The following is a 23525-nucleotide window of genomic DNA, read 5'->3' as shown; positions in this document are numbered from 1 at the left end:
CAAAGCACAAATGAAGAATAACATCAAACTCAATACTTGAAATATGTATTCAATTCAATTACAAAAAAATGTATTTGTCCCTGGGCGTCAATTCAAAGGCACACAGATCAGTAAGTGTCAACAAGTGTCAACTAAAGAATAAAGTGTCAAACTGTAAGTACAAAGTTCTTCACAGCAGCAGTGTTGCAAAGGGTCAACATCATTTAAATTTAATCTGCTCATTATCATTATATTGATTAAACACAAATAAAGAAGACTTTAAAGGAGACCTATTATAGTCACGACTCATGTTCACAATTTATTAAGTCAGTCTGGGACACTGGAAGATGAGTAGCTAAAAAACATCAACCAGAACTTAACATCAAGGTTCTGCTGACGTATTAAATCAAATCATATAGCAGAGTTGTAGCAGGACATGACCACCACTCCAACTTGAAACTCAAACAATTTTCCCCAATTTCCTTGTGGATGAGCACATGGGGAGAGAAGGACCTTAAAGAGCTGAAATGAACTGTTTAAGGCAGACGTTGAAATGAGGGATTTTACTGACACCAGGATAAGATAGAGAATGTCTAGCCAAATGTGTGTAACATCTTGTTCAGAGCAGCAGGAAACAATGTGCAGGATAACGCCTGTGTAGCTTGTGTTTAAAAAAACAACAACTTTGCTGTGGTTTAGTATGGATATCCAACACTGTTACGTTATATGATGTATTTAAATAAGGACAATAGATCTGCTTTAGCGATGAATCTGCTACAGTATAAATGTTTGTGTGTACTAGAAAAGTATACATGCTTGCATTCTAAATTCAGACAACAAACATGATAAATTGACCTTCTAAATGTCAGTTTCCTGTCAAAAGGAATTAACTGAGAGGTTGTGATTTGCTTACATCAACATATTTACAAGTTTGATAAAAAAAAAAAAAATTCCCATTATCATCTAAAAAAATAATAATTAAATGATCAACTTAAATAAAAAAACCCAGAAAGTCTTATCTTGGAAAGAATTTAGAGAGACAAAGTCATAGCAAGGGTGCTCTTTTAGTGTGTCCTGAGTGTGTGTGTGTGTGTGTGTGTGTGTGTGTGTGTGTGTGTGTGTGTGTCGAGAGAGAGATTTAATTGGGTGGGAGTGTCACGTAGGAAAGGGGACAAGAGTGGTGTCTGGGTGTAAGTCGTATATAAATCACTGCTCCGTGCTCTACAACACTGGATGGGAGATGGAAAAGTCAGATTATAATTTATAACCAATGTGACCCACCCCCCCCCCCCCCCATGTTGATAGCAGACATGAAGGGCAGGTTTGTGGGGTGTAGGGTGCTGATATATATATATATATGTGTGTGTGTATATATATATATATATATATATATATATATATATATATATATATATATATATATATATATATAAACCCAACTAACCCTACTGCCAATAGTGACACAAATTACTTCATTAACTATTCAGTGTCTTGAATTAGCGTAAACAGGACTGAATCTACAGCCATGCCGGCAGCTCTTTAATGCTGTACTACAGGGGCTCTTGAGGCTAAATGCTAATATCTGAATCCAAACAAATCCAAGGTCGCAATAATGAAATGATGATGTTAAGCAATTATTATTTATACAGTGTTCACCATCTTAGTTTGGTATTTTAGCATGTACTTATCAGCACCGGCCGAACAAAATGTTCAGTTGGGACCAAGAAGAAGCAACCTTGATTTGTATTTATTCAGTACATGCTGGTACAGACATGCCTACAGAATTTGTTTCAGCAAGATGGGCAACTTTTAGCTCCCTTAAATGAGCCCATACATTAATGATACATATAAAATATTCAAATGCCTTCTAGGGCACAGAACACATTTGAATATAGTGCAGAAAGGTCTATACAAACGTTGACAAAATACAGTAGCAGTGTGTCTGCGCTTAACTTGTTCGTGTTGAAGTGAGCACCTTAACATTGGCAGACAAACACACAAACAGGACTAATCTATAACAACTAACCCTCCCACCTCTACAGTCAATCTCTCCAGGGTATGGGGAGATTCAGAAGGTTTGCAGGGCTGTGCTTTCTAAAGGTCAGACTTCGCATTCTAATGAGTGAGAGTGTGTAGGGGTTGGGGGAGCGGGAAGCTGTTTGCCAACCATTCCAGCTGCATCTGTCACGTCCAGTGCACTGATAATTAGTCATAAATGTTCAGCTGCAACCTGACTGGCTGCATGAACGACTGGATAGCAGCCCGTTTAAAGAGCGGGAGACAAGGGAGAAGTGTCAACCTGCCTCACAGGGGGGAAAAAAACTGTAGCACTGTGCAGGTACGGCTTTTAAATGTTTTGGCCACCTTCAGTACAGTCCAGCCTTTCCCTGTGGGAGTAGACTGTCAACCTGGCAGCGTTGACATTTGACTAGCTCACCAACAGGCCACTGTTTGTCAGGCTGTGTGTCTGACACCGTGGTCTGCAGCACAGAGGTCCCACAGGTGACCCCAAAAACAAAAGGGTGTTTGTAACTTTTACACTTTAAATTATGCGTAGAATGGTAAAGGTCATTGTACTTCTTGTGAGACAGAGACATGAAGTAGGGGCGGTTGTGTGAGAGAAGTGTGAATAGGGTTAAGGGGTTTGGTGGCTTGTGGTGGCTGGGGTTTGGTCGGATGATGAACTGCTGTCTTGACAGCACAGCAGGGGCCAACACTGTGAGCTTGGTTAATCCTGAGGAGCAAGGATTAGCTTGACAGGGGAGAAGCTGTCAGCAGGGGAGGATCAGAGAGCCTGTTGTTTCTGACCACAATGCCAAAATGTTACCAGAGCCAACTGTCCCCAGTCTACTCCCTAAAACCTACACTTCAGCTCAGGGCCCTGTCTGACCTACTATGTGGAAACCCTTCGGCACAGTTGTACACACAGACAGATGAAAGGCTTTACAACACTTCATTGTAGCTGCAGAAAGGCTTGAGGGTTTTGGAAATGGACTGATGGGCTCTTCACATGAACTCAGGGGCCGACCTGAGGAATGCTTCATCTACACACACCCAACTACTATATGCTGCTAAAATCTTCTTGGCTTGCTCTTCTTCTGCTTCACCTTGTGAAAAAATAAAACCAGAGGCTGCTGACTGATGTGTGCTTTCTTAGTTATGAGCCTCATCACCCTGCTGATTATTTCACTGCTGTCTCCAAGGAGGTTGCCATTGGACAGGGAGCTGAAAAGGACTAAAATGGCCTTAATATTCAGATTCTGGGTGTAATATACAAACTAGCCGTCTGTTAACATGATACATTTAAGGTTGCATGATATGATATGTGGGCTGAGGTAGTTTGCACTGTGATCCTCTTTCTGGCTGACTGACAGCTTCTTTCTGCCTGCGGACAAAGGAGTAGATCTCTGTCAGAGCGTCCTCACATAGGCAGCCAGGAGGCAAACCATTCCTCACCAAGACTCAAAGAGCAGCTTACGTCTCTTCGTTCCATGAGAGCGAAGTGGGGTCTTTCCCACCCCTGGTGTCCCACAGGAGGGGACCTTTCTCTGGGTGACTGGCTTCCTATTGTGAACACCACCCGTGGACATCAAGTACTTAGGGACTTGTCAGTTCATGGAGCAGGCCACAGAGGACTTGGAACTGTTTTCAGAGCTCCTGCTGTTATCTTCGTCTCACTGCATCTTCTTTGTCATGGTTGAGTTGATGAAATTTCCCAGGAGCAATTTCGGCACTCGTACAAAAGGGCTTGCAGGCGTTACAGTTGGCCTTCAACGTCAGACTAGGCCACCATTTTTTGAGATGGCCTATTTAGCTGCTGTATAAGTAGGTGTTAAAGTATAACCCCGCAGAATGGAAAAAGTTAAACTCTAGAAATGGATTGCGAAGGGCAGTCTTACAAAGAGGACAAATGCATATCTTAAGTCACACCAAGGCTGACCACTCACAAGGTGCTCAACAACCTTCACAGAAGACACTGAACAGAATTCTGCACCAGGTGATGGAAAACCAAAACACCTGCATAACAGCACAAAGTATGAAAGTGCAAGGACGCTTATTCAACAACAACAAATCTGCCAGATAATGAACCTCTCCGAGGCCTTTTACAGGCTCACATATTTACAGTAAGCACTGCAATCCAAAAAGGTATTTTACTTTGAAAAAAAGCTGTAAAAAAGCCAAAGAACATGACCCATGCATATTGCTCCTTCCTCCTCCAGATGTGGCAGCCAAACAGCTCAACATTCAGTCTTCATATAAAATTAACTTGCAATAGTACTTTGACACACAAGCATATAAATGGTGAGTGATTAATACAACTAAACCCTCTGTAATAGAACCCATGAGACACCCATGAATTTGATCAAATCTTCAATCGTAAAGGTTTGCCAAAGAATCAACATGTAGAGGAGCGAGCAGACCGACAAAACCTGATTGCAAGTTAAAAGTCTCCTGAACTCGACCGCTCCAGTCCCTAAAAATCTGTTCAGCTATAAGTGATGAAAGTGGAGACATGAAAGAGCCAACTCAGTCCTGTTAGTGTTGATTAGGACCTCCCGCTGTTCCCAAAGAAAGGCTGCATCCAACGAGCTTTGAGGCGGCTTTGATTGAAGACGTAACTGTTCATGTGAGTGAATTTCATGGTCGAGAGCGTAAAACCCTCATTAAGATGGATAGAGACATGGAGAGTGAGGGAGGGAGGACAGACGGCGCTGATGGGAGTCAGGGTGCTGGAAGGTGAGGGGGCTTAGCTGCAGCTGACTAACTTATGGTCATGTTTTGTCTGTGCACACACTTTTATTGTGTACATATGTAATCATGGACTGTACAATAAGAAAAACAAAAAGTACAGAAATGTCAGAGAAAGTTATTCTGCATTTATAGAAAATCTCTGAATCAAATCCACACTTGATGTACCAGCGTTTCATGTTGTTCCCGAGCCCTTAGGTAGCCTTTTACACCCTGAATAGAATAAGTGCTCACTGAAGCCTGTACAGTTCTTCCTTCTTGTGTGGAGGTGACAAAAAGGTTGGAGTGACAGTTTCCTTGTCTCCTCCATCCAGGGTTTATTCCTGCTGGGTACTGGCTGCCTCCCCTGCTGGAGTCTGGACTATCTCTAGAGTTTAACTCCAACAAAGCTGAGCTGGCCAAGAGCTGAGTGTCATAGTATAAAGATGAGCAGTTACAAACAAATGTCTTGAAAAGTGGACTGAAAGCGATCGGGATAATCTTCAACAGTGGTGAGATTTAGACGGGGAAAAATGAGTCATAAGGAAAACGTAATGGTTGAAAATAGCTTCAAAGGGAGATGCAAACATCAGTCACCTGTGTAGGAACATGAAGATTGCCACAGTGGTAAAGGTCATATATAATTTTTTAAGAGTATTTTGAGTCTTACAAGATAAACCAATGTTAAACCATTAGTGTATGCAGGGCTTTACGTACAAACCGTTAGAGTTATCCAACAATTTGCCCAACAGGCTGAGGTAAATACAACCCTGACCCTGTGTTGCAACTCGTGTGATTCAGTCTTAGCACGAGGCGTGTTTAATTTTTTCCCAGGGTGTTGGCTATTTCTGACTCCTGTTACAAACGTGAGACAGTGCAGCACTTGGGCAGAAAAACCAAGCAAGAGGAGACCTCGAGCAGTTCTTGGAGAGGGCCAACGACTGAAATGTGCTGATAATTGAGTCCAGTTGCTTTGGGCCTTGGAGAAGCTTCATGATGAGAGACAGAGGAGTACACAAACATATCACACAGTGATTTGCTGATGTTCTCGGAGCCTGAATGCCCTCCATGCACCTGCAAATCCCAAATGAAGCCAGAGGAATCAAATGCATATCCATTACAGGGAAAATATTACATCTAACCTTATCATAACAACATTGCAAGGCAGAGTTACGGGGAGATATCAAATTAGCCTGTTTCATTTGAGGACTGTTGTGTATTGTGAAAAGCTTTGGAGATCAATTGAACTGCCAGGTAATGAGCAACGGCGGCCTGCTCTAATAAACCCAGTAATGTTCTTTTGATTGCTTTGGTTTATATCGCTCTGCCGTGTTTGAGGAGGAAGCTTCTCTGCTGAAACTCACTCCTTAGCCCAGATTAAAGAAGAAAGGAGATGGAGAAGTCTAAAAGTCAAGTGGTGTGAATCAAACTATAGAATCTAGACGATTTTAATCCATGTTGAATGCCACTAACAATTTATTATACCCCATGTGGGCAACGGGAAGTTTCCCATCAGCGATCTGGGCTTGGCTCTGAGTACACTTGACCCCAAAGTCCAGTTCATTTAATGACTGTGAACACATACAGACTCTGTACTGTAATCACCTTATCATTAATGTTTACACGGTGTGTCTTTCCACGAGCGAAAGTGTACATAGTGTTTATGCCTTGTATTATTCAAGTCTTTGTATTTTATTTAATGTAAACTTGCTCATAGCTGTTCTTTTTTTCTTTTTTGCTATTGATACTGTTTATATTCCCTGTTTTACTGTTTTTTTGGAGCTGTTGTAACACCCAAATTTCCCCCATTGGGGTATCAATAAAGATTATCCTTATCCTTATACAGTACCTACCGTACTTGGGTCCCGTGCCCGAGTCCATTTGAAGGAGTGGTCTCGGGCACCCTTCATGTGTTCTTGAGTACTGTCCTCGGGAGATGTGAATAAAACCGTTCTCAAACAAGGAAGTGGACCATTATATGACGTCAATCTAAACGGCTCTTGTGGCTTGAAAAACAAACGTTATATCTGCACAGCAGGGGCCCGTTTCATCCTCTGAGCTGCACAGTAGATGTGGAAGCAGGAAGAGCATCATTGTTGGTGTCTCGGAAATCTACTGTTTGCAGGATGGCCTGTGACCGCGAATGGTTGCGATGGATGCTTCGTCTTCTTTGTGCTTCTTGGCTGATTTGCAAAACCAAGGATGTGCATACCAGCTGTATGGGACTGTGTAGATAAACAGGTGAACTCAGGCACAGGACGATGTCACTGATGTGAATGCAAACCAGCGGGGAGGAGGGGGCGGGGGGAGCAATCGTGTTCGGGCACAGTACGAAACAATCGGGCCTAATGTGAAAATGCCCTATGTAGTATTGAAGTACAGAAAAAATAAGCTACAAAGTTCTGGCTGAATAGCTCACAGAGGATAACCTTCACATGACGTGTCAAAGATTTGTTGACGCTGAAGTGGAGGGAATCAGACACAGTGTGCCACTCTGCTCTCTGAAAGTAAATCCTCTCACTCACAGCCGGCTCACCATCAAGTAAGGGGTGCTCTGTCGCTGCACAATAACCCTCACAGCCGGGACCGTCTAATACGCTCCATCTCACATTTGTTCCTCTGTGCCTGTCTGCTCTCACAGAAAATGCTAACTTTTGCTGCAAGCTGCATCATCTGCCATGTTTTGGTTTTTGAATATGTATTTGCTCAAAGTTGACCACAGAGCATCCCCCTATCTGCAGAACCACACACAGGCTCTCTGAGAGAGGTGTCAGATCGAGGTTAGTGCTGTGTGGCAGACACCAGCTGAGAGCTTCCGGAGGTGTCTTTTGTTTTGGAGATAGGCTGCTGTTAATGTAGTGTGACTCTCACCTCTCCACGTGGTCCAGGTTCCCTGATACTCCCAGTCCTCCGATGGTGTAGAGCTTTCCGTCGTACACCAGACTGTTGTGTCTGCAGCGAGCCACTGTCATCCGAGACACCAGACTCCAGTTGTCCAGCAGGGACATGTAGCACCAGACGTCGGCCACCATCACACCGCTCTCTGTGCCACCTGGAAAAGACAAAAAGGGTCATTTAAGTAGATGTGTCGGCTGAATTCTTACAAAAGGAGGTCTCAGAGAACAAAGATCACATCAGTCAATTCAGGGACTTTACCTGAGTTATGAGCAGAATACTCCAAATTATACATTATTTATCTTGTAAGGTAGAAGAAGGTTACACAAGCGTGTGCTCTAAGCATTTCTTTTTCCATTACAAAAACCCATTCTGATGTCTAGACTTGAGCATTGTCCAAAACAGAGATCCTCTCTGATGCCCCCCCAAAAAAGTGTCAAGACAGTAATTTCCACAATTAGAGGTTATGTCATTTCAAGACATTTTCCAAAGCTCCCTTTAGTTTGATTGTCCTCTGATACCTCCATCAGCACTGATGTCTGCCCTTTTAATTTAGGGGAACTGTTTATTTGTGACAGGAACCATCAGTGCAGATTCATCAGGGCTTGTCATTATTGACCCTCGTGAGACAGTGCACCTCGTGCTATCAGGATGAAATAGTTCTATCCAGGTATATAACAAGGTTATACATAACAAACATTTGCATCAGGTTGTAAGATAAAAAAATCAAATATTGGAACAGCATCCTATCTTTTCTGTTTCAAGCTGATTTTTTTTAACATACCATAATCTTAACCTCAAATGTTGTTTTTATTTTATTTTTTTTTATTTAAAAGTTAAAGCTGAGCTGTGTGAGACTTGGACAACTTTGTTTAATAGTTAAAGCTTGTTCACTGCTGTGTAGTTTGACATGTTTGACATACAACAGAATAGCAGCAGGGACTCAGTGACCCTGCTCTGAGTCCGAGGAAGGTTACAGAGAGGAGCCTGTTGCTTGGCTGGCCAAACACCTATGATTTTTGCACTTGCTGTCCGACTCCCAGCGGAAACATGCAGACCTGTTCCAATGCCCAAACACAAATTTACATTTATATGAAAAGAGGTATCGGTAAGGTATGTGCGGGACAAATCCTGCTGCAATGTCAAGGTCTGAGCACTGTGCTGGATTCTTGCAAAAAAAACGAGAGTGGAGTGAGAAATTCAGTCTATCTCTGGAGAAGAAATTCGAAAGTGTCTCATAGAGGGAGTCACAGTGTGAAACTGTAAAGTCAGACAGAAAAATGCTCCACGGAAGGTAAATAGAGGAGATGATATTCTATTTACCAAAGACACCTTTGCAAAGAAGACGCAATCGTCAGTGCTGATCAAAGACACCTTCTCAAAGTAACAGATGAGTAGGGCTTTAAGACGGTCTCAGTTGAAAGGCATCAACTGTCCTCCTCCTCTGTGCCACTAAATGAGTGCAACAGGAAAGCTACAATTGTTCCAAATCAAAACAAACAAGCAAGGAAATAGATGAAAAACTCCGTGAGCTAAACTGGAAGCAAAGCTGAAGGAAATATTTAGTATTTTTACAAACACCAGGCCGTCTGGAGATGGACATGAATAATCCGAGATTCACAAAAACAAAGTCAAACACGGCAGCATCACGACCAATGTCCATGAACATATGACGAGAAGTTAGCCGCAACAGCTAGGCTCGCTACACAGCATCAGTGTCTGTGCCAGCAGCGAATGACGCTTTAATGGCTACTCAAGTTGTAAACGAGCTCAGAAGATGACAGAAGCACTTCTCTGCTGTTCTCTGTAAAGACTTATGCACGTATAGCGTGTTTGATAAGGAAGGCTTCAGACAGCTGCTCAGTGAGTCACGCTGTGTAACTCTACTCATTCGTTCAGTACAGTATCTGCACTGCTTCAGTCATTTACAGATTTAAATCAAAGAGAGATTCTTCTCATAGTCAAGTGAAACCAATATATTAGACATTGTACAAAACAGAGAGACAACAGGAAGGAATATTTTAATAAAAATGAAAGAATGTTTTATTTGCATGTATAAATAGCTCTGGCATTATAAACTTAACATTTTGGTTTACTTTTAGGATCTCTAAGAGTGTAAATTTACGAGTTTTAAGTTGTAGGATCCTTAAATCTACGTATCTGCTGTTATTGTCAAAAAAAAAGAAAACAGATGTTAAAGGGAATTCTTTGTAGGACGTGGTCATGATCCAAAACTACTGTGTCGTGATATGTATCGCATTGTGAGGTTGAGGGAAATACCCAGGCTTACGGTGTAGTGGATGATTTAGCTCACCTGACAGGTAGATGTTGTCTCCGGCCGAGATGACACTGAAGAAGTCGCGGTCGTAGAAGGGCAGGCTGGCCAGCGGGTACCACTTACTGTTCTGAGGGTTGAAACAGGTGACTGCTGTCAGGGAGCGCTGGTTCATCCCGATTGTCTGACGCCCTCCCACCAGAACTATCACCTCCACTACACCTGGACGACAAAGGTGGAGGCAGGTGGACAAAGGAAGGACACAGACAAGAAAAAACAGTCATTAAGGTAAGTTTTCCAGAAATGTATAAAAGCCAAAATGAATCAGTCAGTGAGTCTCTTTGAGATTCTTCCAAACAAACAAAGAAAAAAAAAAAACTACACAAAACATAACATTGCTCTGATGTCTTAACAGGGAAAATGTTGCCGGGCATTTAAATATCTAAACACCTTCATACTTTCAATATAATGGCAAATCTGCAGTTTTAAATTCAGACTGGACTCTGCTTTTTTTCTGAATCAATGAGCTTGTCGGGAAATGCAAAACAAAACGCAACATAGAAAAGTTTCCTCTTGGTCAAAGTAAACTTTATAAAACTGTGATTTATAACTCCACTATGAAGACTGATGGTTCTGCTATTTGTTTGGATGCTGCCCAACTTTCTTATTCTCACTTCCTCTACTAAAAACAAGAACTAACCTACACATTCACACTCTGTGAAAATGACACTTCGGGAATAAGATGCTCACACAATTACCGAAATGAGGACCAACATGTTTACATTTTGTTTGTGGAGATGTGCAATGTCTCGTTTGAACACATGCTGAGGACCTGGGGGGGATTATGAAGATACTCGAGTACATTCAACACACAGACCTGTTACTTCTCATTTAATGTGTGCTCCTAGACACACACACACACACACACACACACACACACACACACATACACACACACACACACACACACACACACACACACACACACACACACACACATACAGAGCTGCCAGATAAAGACACCATTGATCCAAAACACACAAACAGGTTGGCAGGTTGCCACATGTGCCTCAGGTCCTCTCAGCCGTCAGCAGCAGGCTGCAGAAAGCTGACAGGACGACGAGCCGCAAGACAGAAACGAGCTGTGTGTTTGCAAGCAGCAGGCAGGCATAGGGAGAAGTGCGAAAGACGTTGAGAGGAGAGAAGAGAAAAGAGAGGGTGAAAAGAGATTGAGATTTGAGGATGAGAGGAGGAAGGAGCAAGAAACGTGGGATGAAACAGAAAGAGAGGAGGGAAGACTAATCTTTATACACTCCAAACCAAGCCTAAACATAGATTCTTTATTTGGATCAATTCTCTTTCACAAATCACTTTACTGACAGTAGCAAAAGGAAAAGACAGGCTTCTTTGGATGTGTCCGAGTGTTTAAAAAAAAAAAAGAAAAGAAATCCCCGATATATATTTTGAAAAGTAGAGAGAGCAGACAAATGCAGAAACTACAAAGTGCGGTGAGGATTAGAAAACACAAAGAGCAGTAAGAAGTGCGTCAGAAACGTCCTGGACACACAGCTTAGACTCAGTGCACAGATAAAAGCTGACCCCCTTATTTTCGGAGAATGTGTGCAGGGTGAAAAACAAAGTTATGGTTAAAGGAGTAAGGGACAGTGTCAGTGTAAAGAGGAAGGTCAGGTTGTCAAGCTAAATAGGGGCGATCATGGTGGAGAAGTTGTTTGTAGGAGGCCTTTCTGGAAGCGAGTACCAGCTGTGTTTGAATCTGAAGTGATGATAGAAAGGTTTTGAGTCCCAACTGTAAACCTCAGGTAGCCCTCAGGACCTCTGCAGCTGATAAATAGCAGCACAGTTTCACAGGCTTAGGGACAGTCATAGCTACAGTTACTGTTCTTTAACAAAAAGACACACTTTAATTATGTTGACTCTATGCTGCTATTGTGCTTCGTTGTGCTATGTTTGCTGCTATTGCTGTATGTGCATTATTAACTGCACTCAACAGCTTTAAATTACTAATTTCCATTTTTTTAAGGATTACAAATTTCTTCCGTTTTCGTCACATTTTCCTTGATCCCCTTAGCTGTTGCTCTTGGGTCTTATTGACTCTAAACCAGCTTTTTTTTTTTTCTGTTTGCACATCAATCTATCTTCAGCTTTTCAAAGTTTCTTCTTCATTATCTGTACATGTTCATAGTTATTGTCCCCACAGGGACATTAGTTTGCAGCAGGGAACATACAGATACAAAAAAAACAATCCAACTAACATTAACACCAGGTACATTGAATAATTTCCACAAAACCTGTAAGCCAAGCAGAGATAATCCAGCATCCTGATAAATATGAAATAATATAAAAACAATAAAAAAAGAATGTAACATTCAACAGCTACTTAACAAACAAATAGCAGCAGGTACAAGAAGAATAGAAGAAATGGTGGTAGAGGATTTATAACTACTAACTCTTCTGATGTGCTGTGTCTTTCAACCATTTTAACACGTCACATTGAAATTTGCAATTTTGTTTTATTGTTTTCCTACATGAAATGTCTCCCTCCAAATGATTACCACCCAGTGCTCATGTGCAGCTTGCGCTCAGAGCTTTCTGCTTGGCCGAACACATCAGGGAGAGTCCACATCTGGGCACTGATACTGCTGTGCTGCTTTGACCCCTGAAGCCCTGAACACATTCACAACAAAACACCGGCCTGCCAATACTCTCACAAAATGAAGCCCAGCTGACGGAGGAGTCACTGCATCAGATCAGACGTGTGCACATATGTGTGAGTATTAAAGCAGAAATAAAGCCTCGGAGGGACAGCTGTCAGTCAGTCGGAGGTTTGATGGGATGGAGCATTGAAAGGGTGGAGACAACTTGTTTGGATGAATGAATAACCAAGACTCTCTAACTCTGTTTTTGTGTGTACCTCTGACAGTTTGATCAGTAAATGTCTCCTTCTCTTGATCCTTACTGACTTTCTGATGTATTTCAGGGTCATTCTGGCTTCATTTAGAAACAAATCAATATAAAGTTTAAGTTACAGCCTGTTTAAAAGAAATGTATGCAACAGAGTACATTCATTCTGAGCTACATTTTATTGTAGATCCGCTCGAGGGTCATCAGAGTCACGATGGCAGCCTCCACTCACGGCTGATTGACAGGAGATCAGATGCACTTATCTTGTTTAGCAAAGTTGGCATCTCGCATGTCTCACAAGTAAGCTCATCACAAATTTGCTCATGAGAAGGAATTATTCTTTAATATTATGAAACCTGAAGAAAATCTTGATAATTCGCATCCTGCCTGTTTGTTTGTTTTTTTTAAATATAAAATACAATGCAAATACATTCCAGAGAGAGTAGCACAGAGAGAGTAGACAGTCAAAGTGACACAAGCAGAGCCGCTTCTATCTCACTATTGGTCAATAACCGTTTCCTCTTATCTGAGCAGCTTCTCTCTAATCTCTCACTTTTTTCCTCCTTAATCCTTTGATTTCTTTCCAAGGATTTTAATATGGAATGGTGAGAATCAGCTAGCAAAAAGCTCCCAAATATTATTGTGTGGCTACGCAAAAACAAACAAGTGGTTTTTTTGGTCTGTCTGGCAAACCAACCTGCGTCCCAGTGATCGGCTTCAGTTCTGTATTTGTCCTCGAGTGTCCTCAAACTTTGGTTAAAGAGTCGATTCATTCGTATTACTGAATGAGCTTTCATGATTTCAAGCACCGCAGATGGTTTTGGTTTCATTTGCCCAGGTTATGAGAGATGGTCTGAAAATTCAAACTCAGCATTGACAAGAGATGTGATGATTTGTGTTTCTTGCATTAGCGAAGACGTGCTCTGCATACTCAGGATGATCCACACGTTTCTGCGAGAGGCGAGAGTAAAATTACTTTCTACGAACCCCCCCCCCCCAAAAAAAAAAAAAAAAAAAAAAAACAAGTCCCTGTGGAAATCTTTCAGGGTTTGTTGTGCAGATTTTCTGGAGTAACTGGGACAGTGTCACTGGAAAAAGATGTTTCTGTCAAGATCTTTAAAGGTTGTTTCATTTTAATAACATGTACTGCATTGACTCGAAACACAAATATCACGAACCAGCGCATCAAAACAAAAATCCATCTGCTAGGCAGGATGCAACTAGAACAAAATGTCATTATGTTAAGAGGAACTTAGTGAAATGACAAGGACCAAGCTTCTCTTTCTTTTAAAGTAACATATGGTGAGTGGATAGAGCCGTCCCACATGCATTAACTGTCCAAATAACAAACCTGCACGAGGGGAACATGCATAAAATTGTGACCTGGTTCTCTCAGCCAGCTGAATACTGATGCGGCTGAAGCATCCTTGCAGCAGGCACAGCGGTTTAAAGTGCCATGGCCAACTGTAAACACTGCCCGCTTTGGGTTTGAGCATCAACTACAGCTCTACAGTGAGTCAAGTCCTCTTACAGACGAGGTGATCATTCACCCGTTTCCCCCTCTCTTTTGCAGCTAAGGCTGACAGAAGTCAATTGTCAACTGGTTTCGTCTGCAGCTCTGGTAGACATTCAGAGTTTACGTAATCAGGCTCTACTGCTTCCACTTTAAATCTATGACAGATTAGTTTCGCTCCAGATTTCCCTGATGAGCTTCACAAACGTAGAAAAAAAAAAAAAAAAAAATCATAATCCACTCTCTGGAGAAAAGTTGCTTTCCACTCTGTGTCGCTCGTTCCCTCCCTCTAAGAGAAATCTATACGCTGCATCAGCTCCGAGAGACAAACCAGGACGAACAAACGCACAGAGCCAGCTGGACGAAAAGGGCAAAAGGGGGCAAGCATTTGAGGGGAGTCTCTGAGATCATGTATGCCCCTGACAAGGTGTGAATCCTGCCTTGGTCTGCTTTCATTGCTCTGCTTTTATCTGTGCTGTGTTCACTATCTGAGGAGCCGCTGGTTGTTGGAGGTGTGAATAGGTGAGAATTAGTACATGAATGTCAGGCCTACGGGCTTTCAGATCTCACAGAGCAGGCAGCTGTTATTGCCTCCACTGTGGATGTGCAACTGCAGATGTCAGCCAAGACATTTTTAGAGCTGATCTCAGCTTTGTTTTAGACTGTTTCATTGAACTTGTATTATACTGCAAGGGCTGTATGTGTTGCTGGAGTACTTAATTTTTCCTGCCCTGCCTTTTATTTAACATGCATGTGAGCTGAGCCGGCCCCCTGCGTCTCTTTGTCATTACAGCTCATTTGTCTGAGTGCTATTCCACTTGGCTGGGTTGAATTAACAGTTTGCCCTGATGCTCTCGACCTTCCTCTCAGCTCGAGCACAGAGTCACGAATCACACGGAGAGAAGAGGAGGAGGAGGAGGAGAAGGAAACAAACGATATGGTTTCTGTTGTGCGCATGCACACACACACACACAAACTCACACGTGTACGTACGCACAAAGCATGCATCTACAAGGTTTCTTCCTTCTTAATTGCAAACACACCAACATATGGGAGGGACAAATAAGAGAACAAGTTATGGTTGGTTTTGTGAGTAGCTCTTCAGCAGACAAAAAAAAAGAAAAAAAAGAAAATGCTCAGCCTGTTTTTATGTGGAAAAATGTGTTTAAATGTTTATGGTGACAACATTTCCATTCATTTGCTGAATATCTTGCTGGCTCCGTAATTAGCATCCAATAAAACAAATGGCGAAGGCATTCACTCAATAAAACTGTTTAGGATGTGAAAATGGTGCACAGTGAGACAGAGGGGTCTCATTTCAAGCCAGTGAGGTGTATCAAAAACTATTTGATGCTGGTTTATTTCGGACTTTTATGACGTCATCCCGTCCAGATGTTGTCCAGTACTGTTACACTTGTGAATTTATTTCAAAACAGTTCTGTTCACTCTGCAGATGAGCAGACGACTGGAACAATGTGATCATATTTCTGGACAAAGATCTTGTCACAGTGAGGATATAAACGCATGATAACAATGAAAACTGGGTAATGAAGTAAAGAAGTACATGGAAACAATGCAGACTATTCTATATCAAAAAAAAGCTGAAACAAGGCAATTAAAGTTGGTATGAATACCATCTGGCAGCTTTTTTTAAATGTGCAATAAAAATAACGTTTTTAGAGCGCATAGTTAATGGAGCAAATACTTATTACAATGTTAGTCTTTGTAAAATGCACAAGATTGAACTTTTTTGGGGTCTAAAAAAACACAACGTGTTTTCAGAGATCATTAACGTTTATGTTTTATTTGATCCTTAAATGATTTACGAGATTCATTTAGCAGAAACGTGAACGAGGACAGAGTGTTAGGAGCCTGTATACAGAGATTGTACACACATTTAGCATTTTTCTACACTCATGTTATCGAAATTAAAGATGCTTAATGACATTTTATTCTAAGAAAATAAGATATGAAATCGTTTTTATTTTCACTTCTTAAAATTGAGTGGCCTCATTAAATAAATACTGGAACGTCTCTCTCAACTTCAGAATAAAAAGGAAGTATATTTCACTGAATCAAAGATTTAAGACAATCACAAAGCTTTTAACTAAAAGTCTGCCTCACAAGAATAAATCTGGTTTCAGGGCTGACACAGTTTGATCCTGAGTCCCGACTAATTTTGTCACTCTTAAAAAAATAAATAAAAAGGCTGACAAAATGAGGCACTCAGAAACCTCTCCATACACACGCATCATCCATTTGAAGTCATCCACACGTGTACATGACTCATCTTGTCAGACGGCCTTAACTCAGCAGAAATGTTCGAGGGACGGCAGCTTGTCTTTCATTTTCTGCCTGAGAGACTTATCATTCGAGTTCAGGTGTTGCCCATCTGCTTGCACAAATTATACACAGACATAATCAAGTGTTTTTGCTTAAAAGCTCATCTCTGATCCACCTGGCTTTGCCACCTTGTAACCACACACTCACACACACTCTCCTCCTGTTCTCCCATGTCTTTTCACTCTCTCATCCTCTATGTGTCAATCTTAAACCTTCTCCCAGCCTCGTCTTTATCTTTTCCAGTGTCCTTTATGAATCTCTGCTCATCCCCATGTCTTCTCAGTCACTGTGCAGAGCTCACTCTGTCCGGTGCAGCAGATGGCTGAACAACATGTGCATAAACACCAACAGTCATCACATACACATCCTCTATTCTATATTCATACAATTACACAGTAAAGATACATTTATCTGTATTCCAAATATGTTGTCTCATCAAAACACATCTTTTCAAACTTCTCTTAATGAAATCAAACACGCTGAGGAAATGCTCGGCCTCACAGCGAGTTACAATAAAACTCAACCCATCAGGGTAAAATGCATCATGAATGTATTCATCCCTGCAGTGTTTGTGCATTTATACACGTCTGCTGTTACAGAGCCACAAGCTGCTGGGAATCAACGCACTCTTCAGCCTGCATAATGTGTCTGTCGGATGCAGAATATATGCACATAATAACAAACACTGACAATGGGCCTTGACAGAATAGGCTTGAAGAAAGCGGTGAGAACAGAGAGAAAGGGGATGCTGAGGATGATTAATGAGCGAAAGCTGAGCACATATAACACATGCACAGGGCATGTGTTATATGTTTTACACAGTTTCTTTACAAATACAATTAAACACATGAAACAAATGTATTTTCTTATGGGACAAATTCCTCTTTGGAAACTCCAATGTGTTGGAATCACAGCCAATTAAATTGCAGATTATTTTAATGTAATAAAAATCTATTAATGTCTGTTTACTGGTAAATGACCAGGCTGGACAACAGTGTTAGCTACCTAACTGATCTCAGGTCATCATCAAGTGTCAGTTTTTCAGCAAGCAGAAAATAACTTGATCTGAATGCTAATTTGTGCAGTGAGGCTCATAAAACCATGCACACACTATAATTATGAAGAGAGGCGTCCTGGTCATCCTGAGGGGAAAAAAAATCTAACAGCCAGAGGTAATTTTCAGGCGCCGTCCACATTGTTTACGATGTAAATAATTATGTTCTTCAATGTCTTGGATATATCTGGCATCAGTCGGACAGAGAATGGTTTGCTGGTGACTTAAAAAGACCCGACTGTGCTTATCTGGTGTTACTATGTGGTTACGAGGTATTTATGTGCAGGTTTACAGTAACAACGTTAGAGTTCAGTTGCCAACAAAGCTGTGAATCGTCACTTTTAACTCTTTTTTTTTTTAAATAGTAACAGCACTCAGGCTCGTCTCCAGCAGTCAGTTATTTGATTTTGAAAAGAAAGAAAGCAGTGCTGACATTAGGAACAATGACCTGGGTGAAGATTATATAAGATTAAATGTTGAGCAATGATTTTTTTTTTTCCACATGGTTTTACAACCTGGTCACACACAACAGTGAGCATGTTAAAACCCATCAAGTCTCTCTTTAAAATGGCAGACTAAGTTTTTGACAAAGAAACCTAATCGCTTCCACTGTTGAAATATCATTAGTCGGTCCTGTTTTTTTTAAGTTTAAACCGGCCTGCCCTTCAGACCAAATTAAAAAGCACAACAAGTAAGATGAATACCAGATCACAACCCAGGGGAAACTGTAATGTACCGAGGCGTCAAACTGAAAGAAGCCAGAAAGGTGTCTAATAGAGGCACACATTCAATGTACAAATGACTGTCACAAATCAGGGATTGTGAGAACTACTTGATTTTAAAAGAAAAACTCAGACATTAGATACAAACAAACCAGCCATGTACTCATATATAATATCTGTCTTCCCCTTCTTGTGTCCGTTCCTGACAGCTTCTGGCTCATCCAGCATTTTTAACTAGCTAATTACAAGAGTGTCCGTTATTCTAATAGAACAAATGTGTCTGTTTTGTTTGTTAAATTGTAAGTTATTTTGTGCGCGTTAACCTGTAGACTGTCCTGTAAACTATACATTTGTTTTATGTTTTATTCATTTCAATTCAGTAAATTAAAGAAGAAAAAATATCTTGTTTTAGTCGTTGTTTGGAAAACCTGATGAACCTTGAAATCTTTGCTTTCAAATTGTGGGTAAAAATCAATATAATTCAATGGCAGGTCAAGGTCTCCTCGGATAGAATTAACCCCTCTATCACTGTATTGAAGTAAAATATGAAGTGCATGTGAGCGTGTGGGTGGGTTTGTGGATCTGGTAATGTGTTCTTGTTCCACTAAATAGGTGGATGCCAGATTCAATCACCTCCATCTTGCTCTCTGGTAACCGAGGACAAAGAGGATGCACATCACTGTATCCTTGCACTGTTTGTGTTTGTGTTTGTGTGTACCTGCAGACAGCCTCGGCCGAGTCCTGGGTGTCTGCATCTCCTGCCGTGCGTGGGGCAGCATGTGATAGCGCTTGGCCTCGTTGACCAGATCCCGACACGCCTCCGAGGATTTGATCAGCTCCTCGTTGTCCACCACGTTGAGCAGGTAGGACGGGTGGATGAAGGGAAGACGCACCACCGCCAACAGCTCTGATAAAGTCTGAGAGAAAGCAACATGGTAAATGGTAAATGGACTTGAGCTTGTATAGCGCTTTTCTAGTCTTCCGACTACTCAAAGCGCTTCTTACACCTACCCATCACACCTACCCATTCACACCCATTCACACTGATGGGCTGGATATGTGGCCCATCCAGTATCTATCCATTCACGCACATTCATACGCCCCAGACGCAGCAGGGGGAGCAATTTGGGGTTAAGTGTCTTGCCCAAGGACACATCGGACATGTTGCTCGCAGGAGCTGGGGATCGAACCCTCAACCTTCCGATTGATTGAACATATGGAGAGAGACAGACAGATTAAAGGTTAAAGGCTGCAGTGACAGAGGGATGCTTTAAAAACTAAAGATAAAGAAAGAAACAAAAGAAACAAAGAAAGAAACAAACAAACAAAAGAAAGAAAAAAGAAAGAAAGCTTTACAAAGGTTGAAGAGAGCGAGCAAGTGACAGAAATCAAGAATGATCATAAAATGTTATCCATAATATTGTAAAATATATCAACAATAAACAAAGCAGATCAGCATTTTATCAAATTTTTTGATTAATTCCAAAACTCCTAATCTTTTGTTTTTCAAAGCAACAACTTTTTATTATACCATAAAAGAAGATTTAAAAAACAGCTTTCTCATTTGATAAAAGCCTGGGCTGTTGTTAATGTCAGCTGCTTATGCATGGTTGTTCCATTGTTGCCTCTGCATTCACTTATTGATACGTCTACTGTATAGGTGTTCAGACCCAGTGGCAGGACCCACTGTTTCCATGACAACCCAAAATGTCTACCGAAAGGTTTCTGTTTTGGTTCGCAGGTGATTGTTACTGTATGCGTGAGGATGATTGCATCACTGGGAGTCTGAGCTGTGTGACAGTAAAGGTTGTAAGAAGCCTGCAGAGGGGCCGAGAGCTGAGTGGAGAATTGACCCCGCTGACTCTTTGACTCAAAACAATGTGACCGAGCTTTGGAGGCAGAGAGAGAGCAACACAACAACAGACCCAAAGAAACATCCAACAGTGGGGAAAACACACTGAAACTCTGCTGAAGCATCTCTCTCTCTCTCTCTCTCTCTCTCTCCCACCTGAGGCCCTTTTACTTCAGCATGTGTCCCATCTGTTGGGACTGATGTCCAGAGACCAGAGAGAGGGGACACAAGTGAACAGAAGAAGGGACAAAGTGGAGGACAGAAGGGATTGAGATGAAGTAATGAAATAACTATCCTACACCAGAGGGGGAAAACAAAGATATATTGGAGGGGATGATAAATCTCTCTCTGTCAGCACAGTCAGAGCCAAACATCGCCCTGCAGATGGGACTGCCCGCTCATATATACACTGTTTGTCCAGCAGTAAACAAACAGCTCAGAGCCAACATAATCACAGGCAATCCCTCCTATCACCTCGGCATGACGGTAAAACAGACTACTGATATTCCTGAGGGACTCGTTACTGTCCCAGGAGAAACTTCTACCTCCACACAAAGTGTCTCCACAGTGTGAGATTTTCCCCACGAGTAACTGAGTCATGTCACACTTTAATGGAGGAGACTTAAGCTTCAGGTTTCCAGCTCTTACTTTTCTAGCACATTCTCAAGCAGTCAGTAGCTCCAGGTCTGCCACGACATCGACTACTGTGGTGTGACACTGATTCATTTATACCTGCAATAGAGTGACAAAGCATTAAGGCGCGTACTGGACGTAACGCTAGCTTGTTTAGTTCATCTGAATGAAAGGTTGTGTATTACTATTCATATAGGAGGAGACAACTTCATTATAATGTGCTTCAAGTACATTTGGCTCATGAAATCATCTGTGTCTGCAGGTTGTGAAATAGGTCCACAGCTGAGTGTTCTGACCCGGTGGGCTGAATGGAAGTTCAATGAGGGGTAGCTTCAGTCAGGTTGTGCCTTTTAATGGGAAAGCAGGAATATGAAATGAAAGAAATCTAGGTGCACATGTGGACATTTTGCAGCTGTTTGAAACAGTAGCTGGACATACTTCTGCTTTACTGATTAATTTCTAGAATTTTGCACAAAAAAAAAAGGCAAATTTGCATTTTCCAAAATCCAAATGATCCTTGACTACAGTCCAGATCAGGGGGGCTGAAAACTTTTTGAAGAAATTTTGAATTCATTTGTTTGTCATGCAGAGCATGCCGGCATAGAGGCACACATTGAAGTTTTGTTGCTCTCTCTCTGCCTCCAAAGCTCGGTCACTTTGTTTTGAGTCAAAGAGTCAGCAGGGTCAATTCTCCACTCAGCTCTCGGCCCCTCTGCAGGCTTCTTACAACCTTTACTGTCACATAGCTCAGACTCCCAGTGATGCAATCATCCTCAAACATACATTAACAAACACAAAAACATCTGCAAAGATAAATTAAAAAAAACCTTTCGGTAGACAATGTGGTTGTCATGGAAACAATGGGTCCTGCCGCTGTTCTGACACAGCGGCAGGAATAAATGAATGCAGAGGCAGAGGCTTTTGTAAGACTGAAAAAAACATAATCTTTACCTATATTCAAAATAACTCCCACTTCTTTTACATTTTCTGTCTCACTCTGTACCTTTAGTCCCACTCCTTGCCCTTCTTCCCACACATGCATGTACTGTATATAAAAGAATGGAAAAGACACCTGATGCTAACTTTCAAATCCAATCCAATCCAATCCAATCCAACTTTATTTAATTAAGCACTTTAAAACAACCACAGCTGACCAAAGTGCTGGACAATAAAACAAAAGTTAAAAAAAGGACCAAAGTGTGAGACCTCAAAAAAAAAGGATTCTTGGTTTGTACTAGACATTAAAAATATTCATGATGGAATCCTTTCATATACTATGACTCAACGTTCTTGTTTATAGTCCAGTCTTCACTTGACTTTCTTGTGGGTGAGTATTGTATTAGCTACTTTTTAAAACATCTAACTACAAGCTTGCAGTGTCTGCATTGTCTGTCACTTCATTACAAATGGATTTTAACAGTAGCATTAACACCTGTCCATTCTACACTTAGACCATTTGTAGTACCACCTTGACTAATACAATATATTTATGCAAATATAATTCATGCATAATGCAATATTGGGAAGGTCACACTATTATTCTTTGCTTTGTTAAACACAACTTTGTCTTATTTCAATCTTGGTAACTTAGTCCAAGTATTTCATCATCAGTGCATGGAAGGACTAATTCCATGTTTACTTTGAACAGCCTTTTAGACTCCTGTGTACCTGAGCCTCTCGTTTACCAATCACGTCAAAGGATTATAGTTTTAAAAACCTATATAATGTGTCAAATTGTCAGCTGTGCTAACAAAAGGGATTTGGCAATACCATGATCATCATGAGTAACCTTTGGGTGGCCTGCCATAAAGGATCTCTGTCTCATGCAGAGACACAAACAGGGAGTGTGAGCGGTCCTTTTCATCGTCTCGCCTTCTCATGCATGCATGCGTCTTCTCCTTATGCTATGAAGCAGAGACCAAGACTCATGAAAGATGTGGATACAAATGGAGCGCTTTTATTTTCCTCTTCCAATTGTACCTAAACGAGGATCATTTATGTGTAGTCCAGTTGTACTCTGAAATGCAACCTACATAGAATCGTGTGGCTTTGCCTTTCTGATGGTCTGAGTTACACAAAATAAAAACACAACAGGTCACAGTCTCAGTGCCAGTGGTTGCACAGAACTTGCAAAAATAACAACACTTTGACGCACACTGCACACACACGGGGGAATGTGTATGGATTGAGTCAGGTGGGAGGCAGGGATAATGTGTCTAACAGGGAGCCTCTCAGATCTGTCAGCGGCAGCAGAGAAGCAGCAGGGAAACCGCCATCCTCTAACACAGATGACAAATGTCCGCTGAGCATTTTCCATTTCACTACTGTCAGTGAGGACTATCTCCTCTCACTGTGTATGTGTGTGTGTGTGTGTGTGTGTGTGTGTGTGTGTGTGTGTGTGTGTGCGTATGCTGACTCAGTTTGTCAAATAAATGACACATGAGCGTGCACATCTATTTGCTTTGCTTCAAACAGATAGGTGTATGAATGAATTAAACTGAAAACAGGGAATGTAATTCTTGAAGGCAATTCAGTTCAACATGGATTTACTCAGTTATGTGTTTACATGAGTGTACGCCAATGTTTAGTCTCATGAGTGTTGACAAATC

The 23525-nt window shown here is 41.4% G+C and overlaps 1 protein-coding gene across 2 annotated transcripts in view; it reads right to left on the bottom strand.

The window, feature by feature from the left end:
* The window catches only part of LOC306831128 (kelch-like protein 29), a 142158-nt gene that overhangs the window by 14768 nt on the left and 103865 nt on the right, over positions 1-23525 (bottom strand). For both annotated transcript variants that reach the window (XM_079355052.1, XM_079355051.1), the window contains exons 10-12: positions 19150-19348; positions 9917-10099; positions 7579-7759 (exon numbers count right to left, since the gene is read on the bottom strand). In XM_079355052.1, coding sequence (XP_079211178.1) covers positions 7579-7759; positions 9917-10099; positions 19150-19348 — 563 coding nt within the window. The remainder of the gene's footprint in view (positions 1-7578; positions 7760-9916; positions 10100-19149; positions 19349-23525) is intronic.

Source organism: Symphodus melops, assembly GCF_947650265.1.
Source record: "Symphodus melops genome assembly, chromosome: 1".
Lineage (NCBI taxonomy): Eukaryota > Metazoa > Chordata > Actinopteri > Labriformes > Labridae > Symphodus > Symphodus melops.
This window is presented reverse-complemented; position numbering and strand designations above follow the sequence as displayed.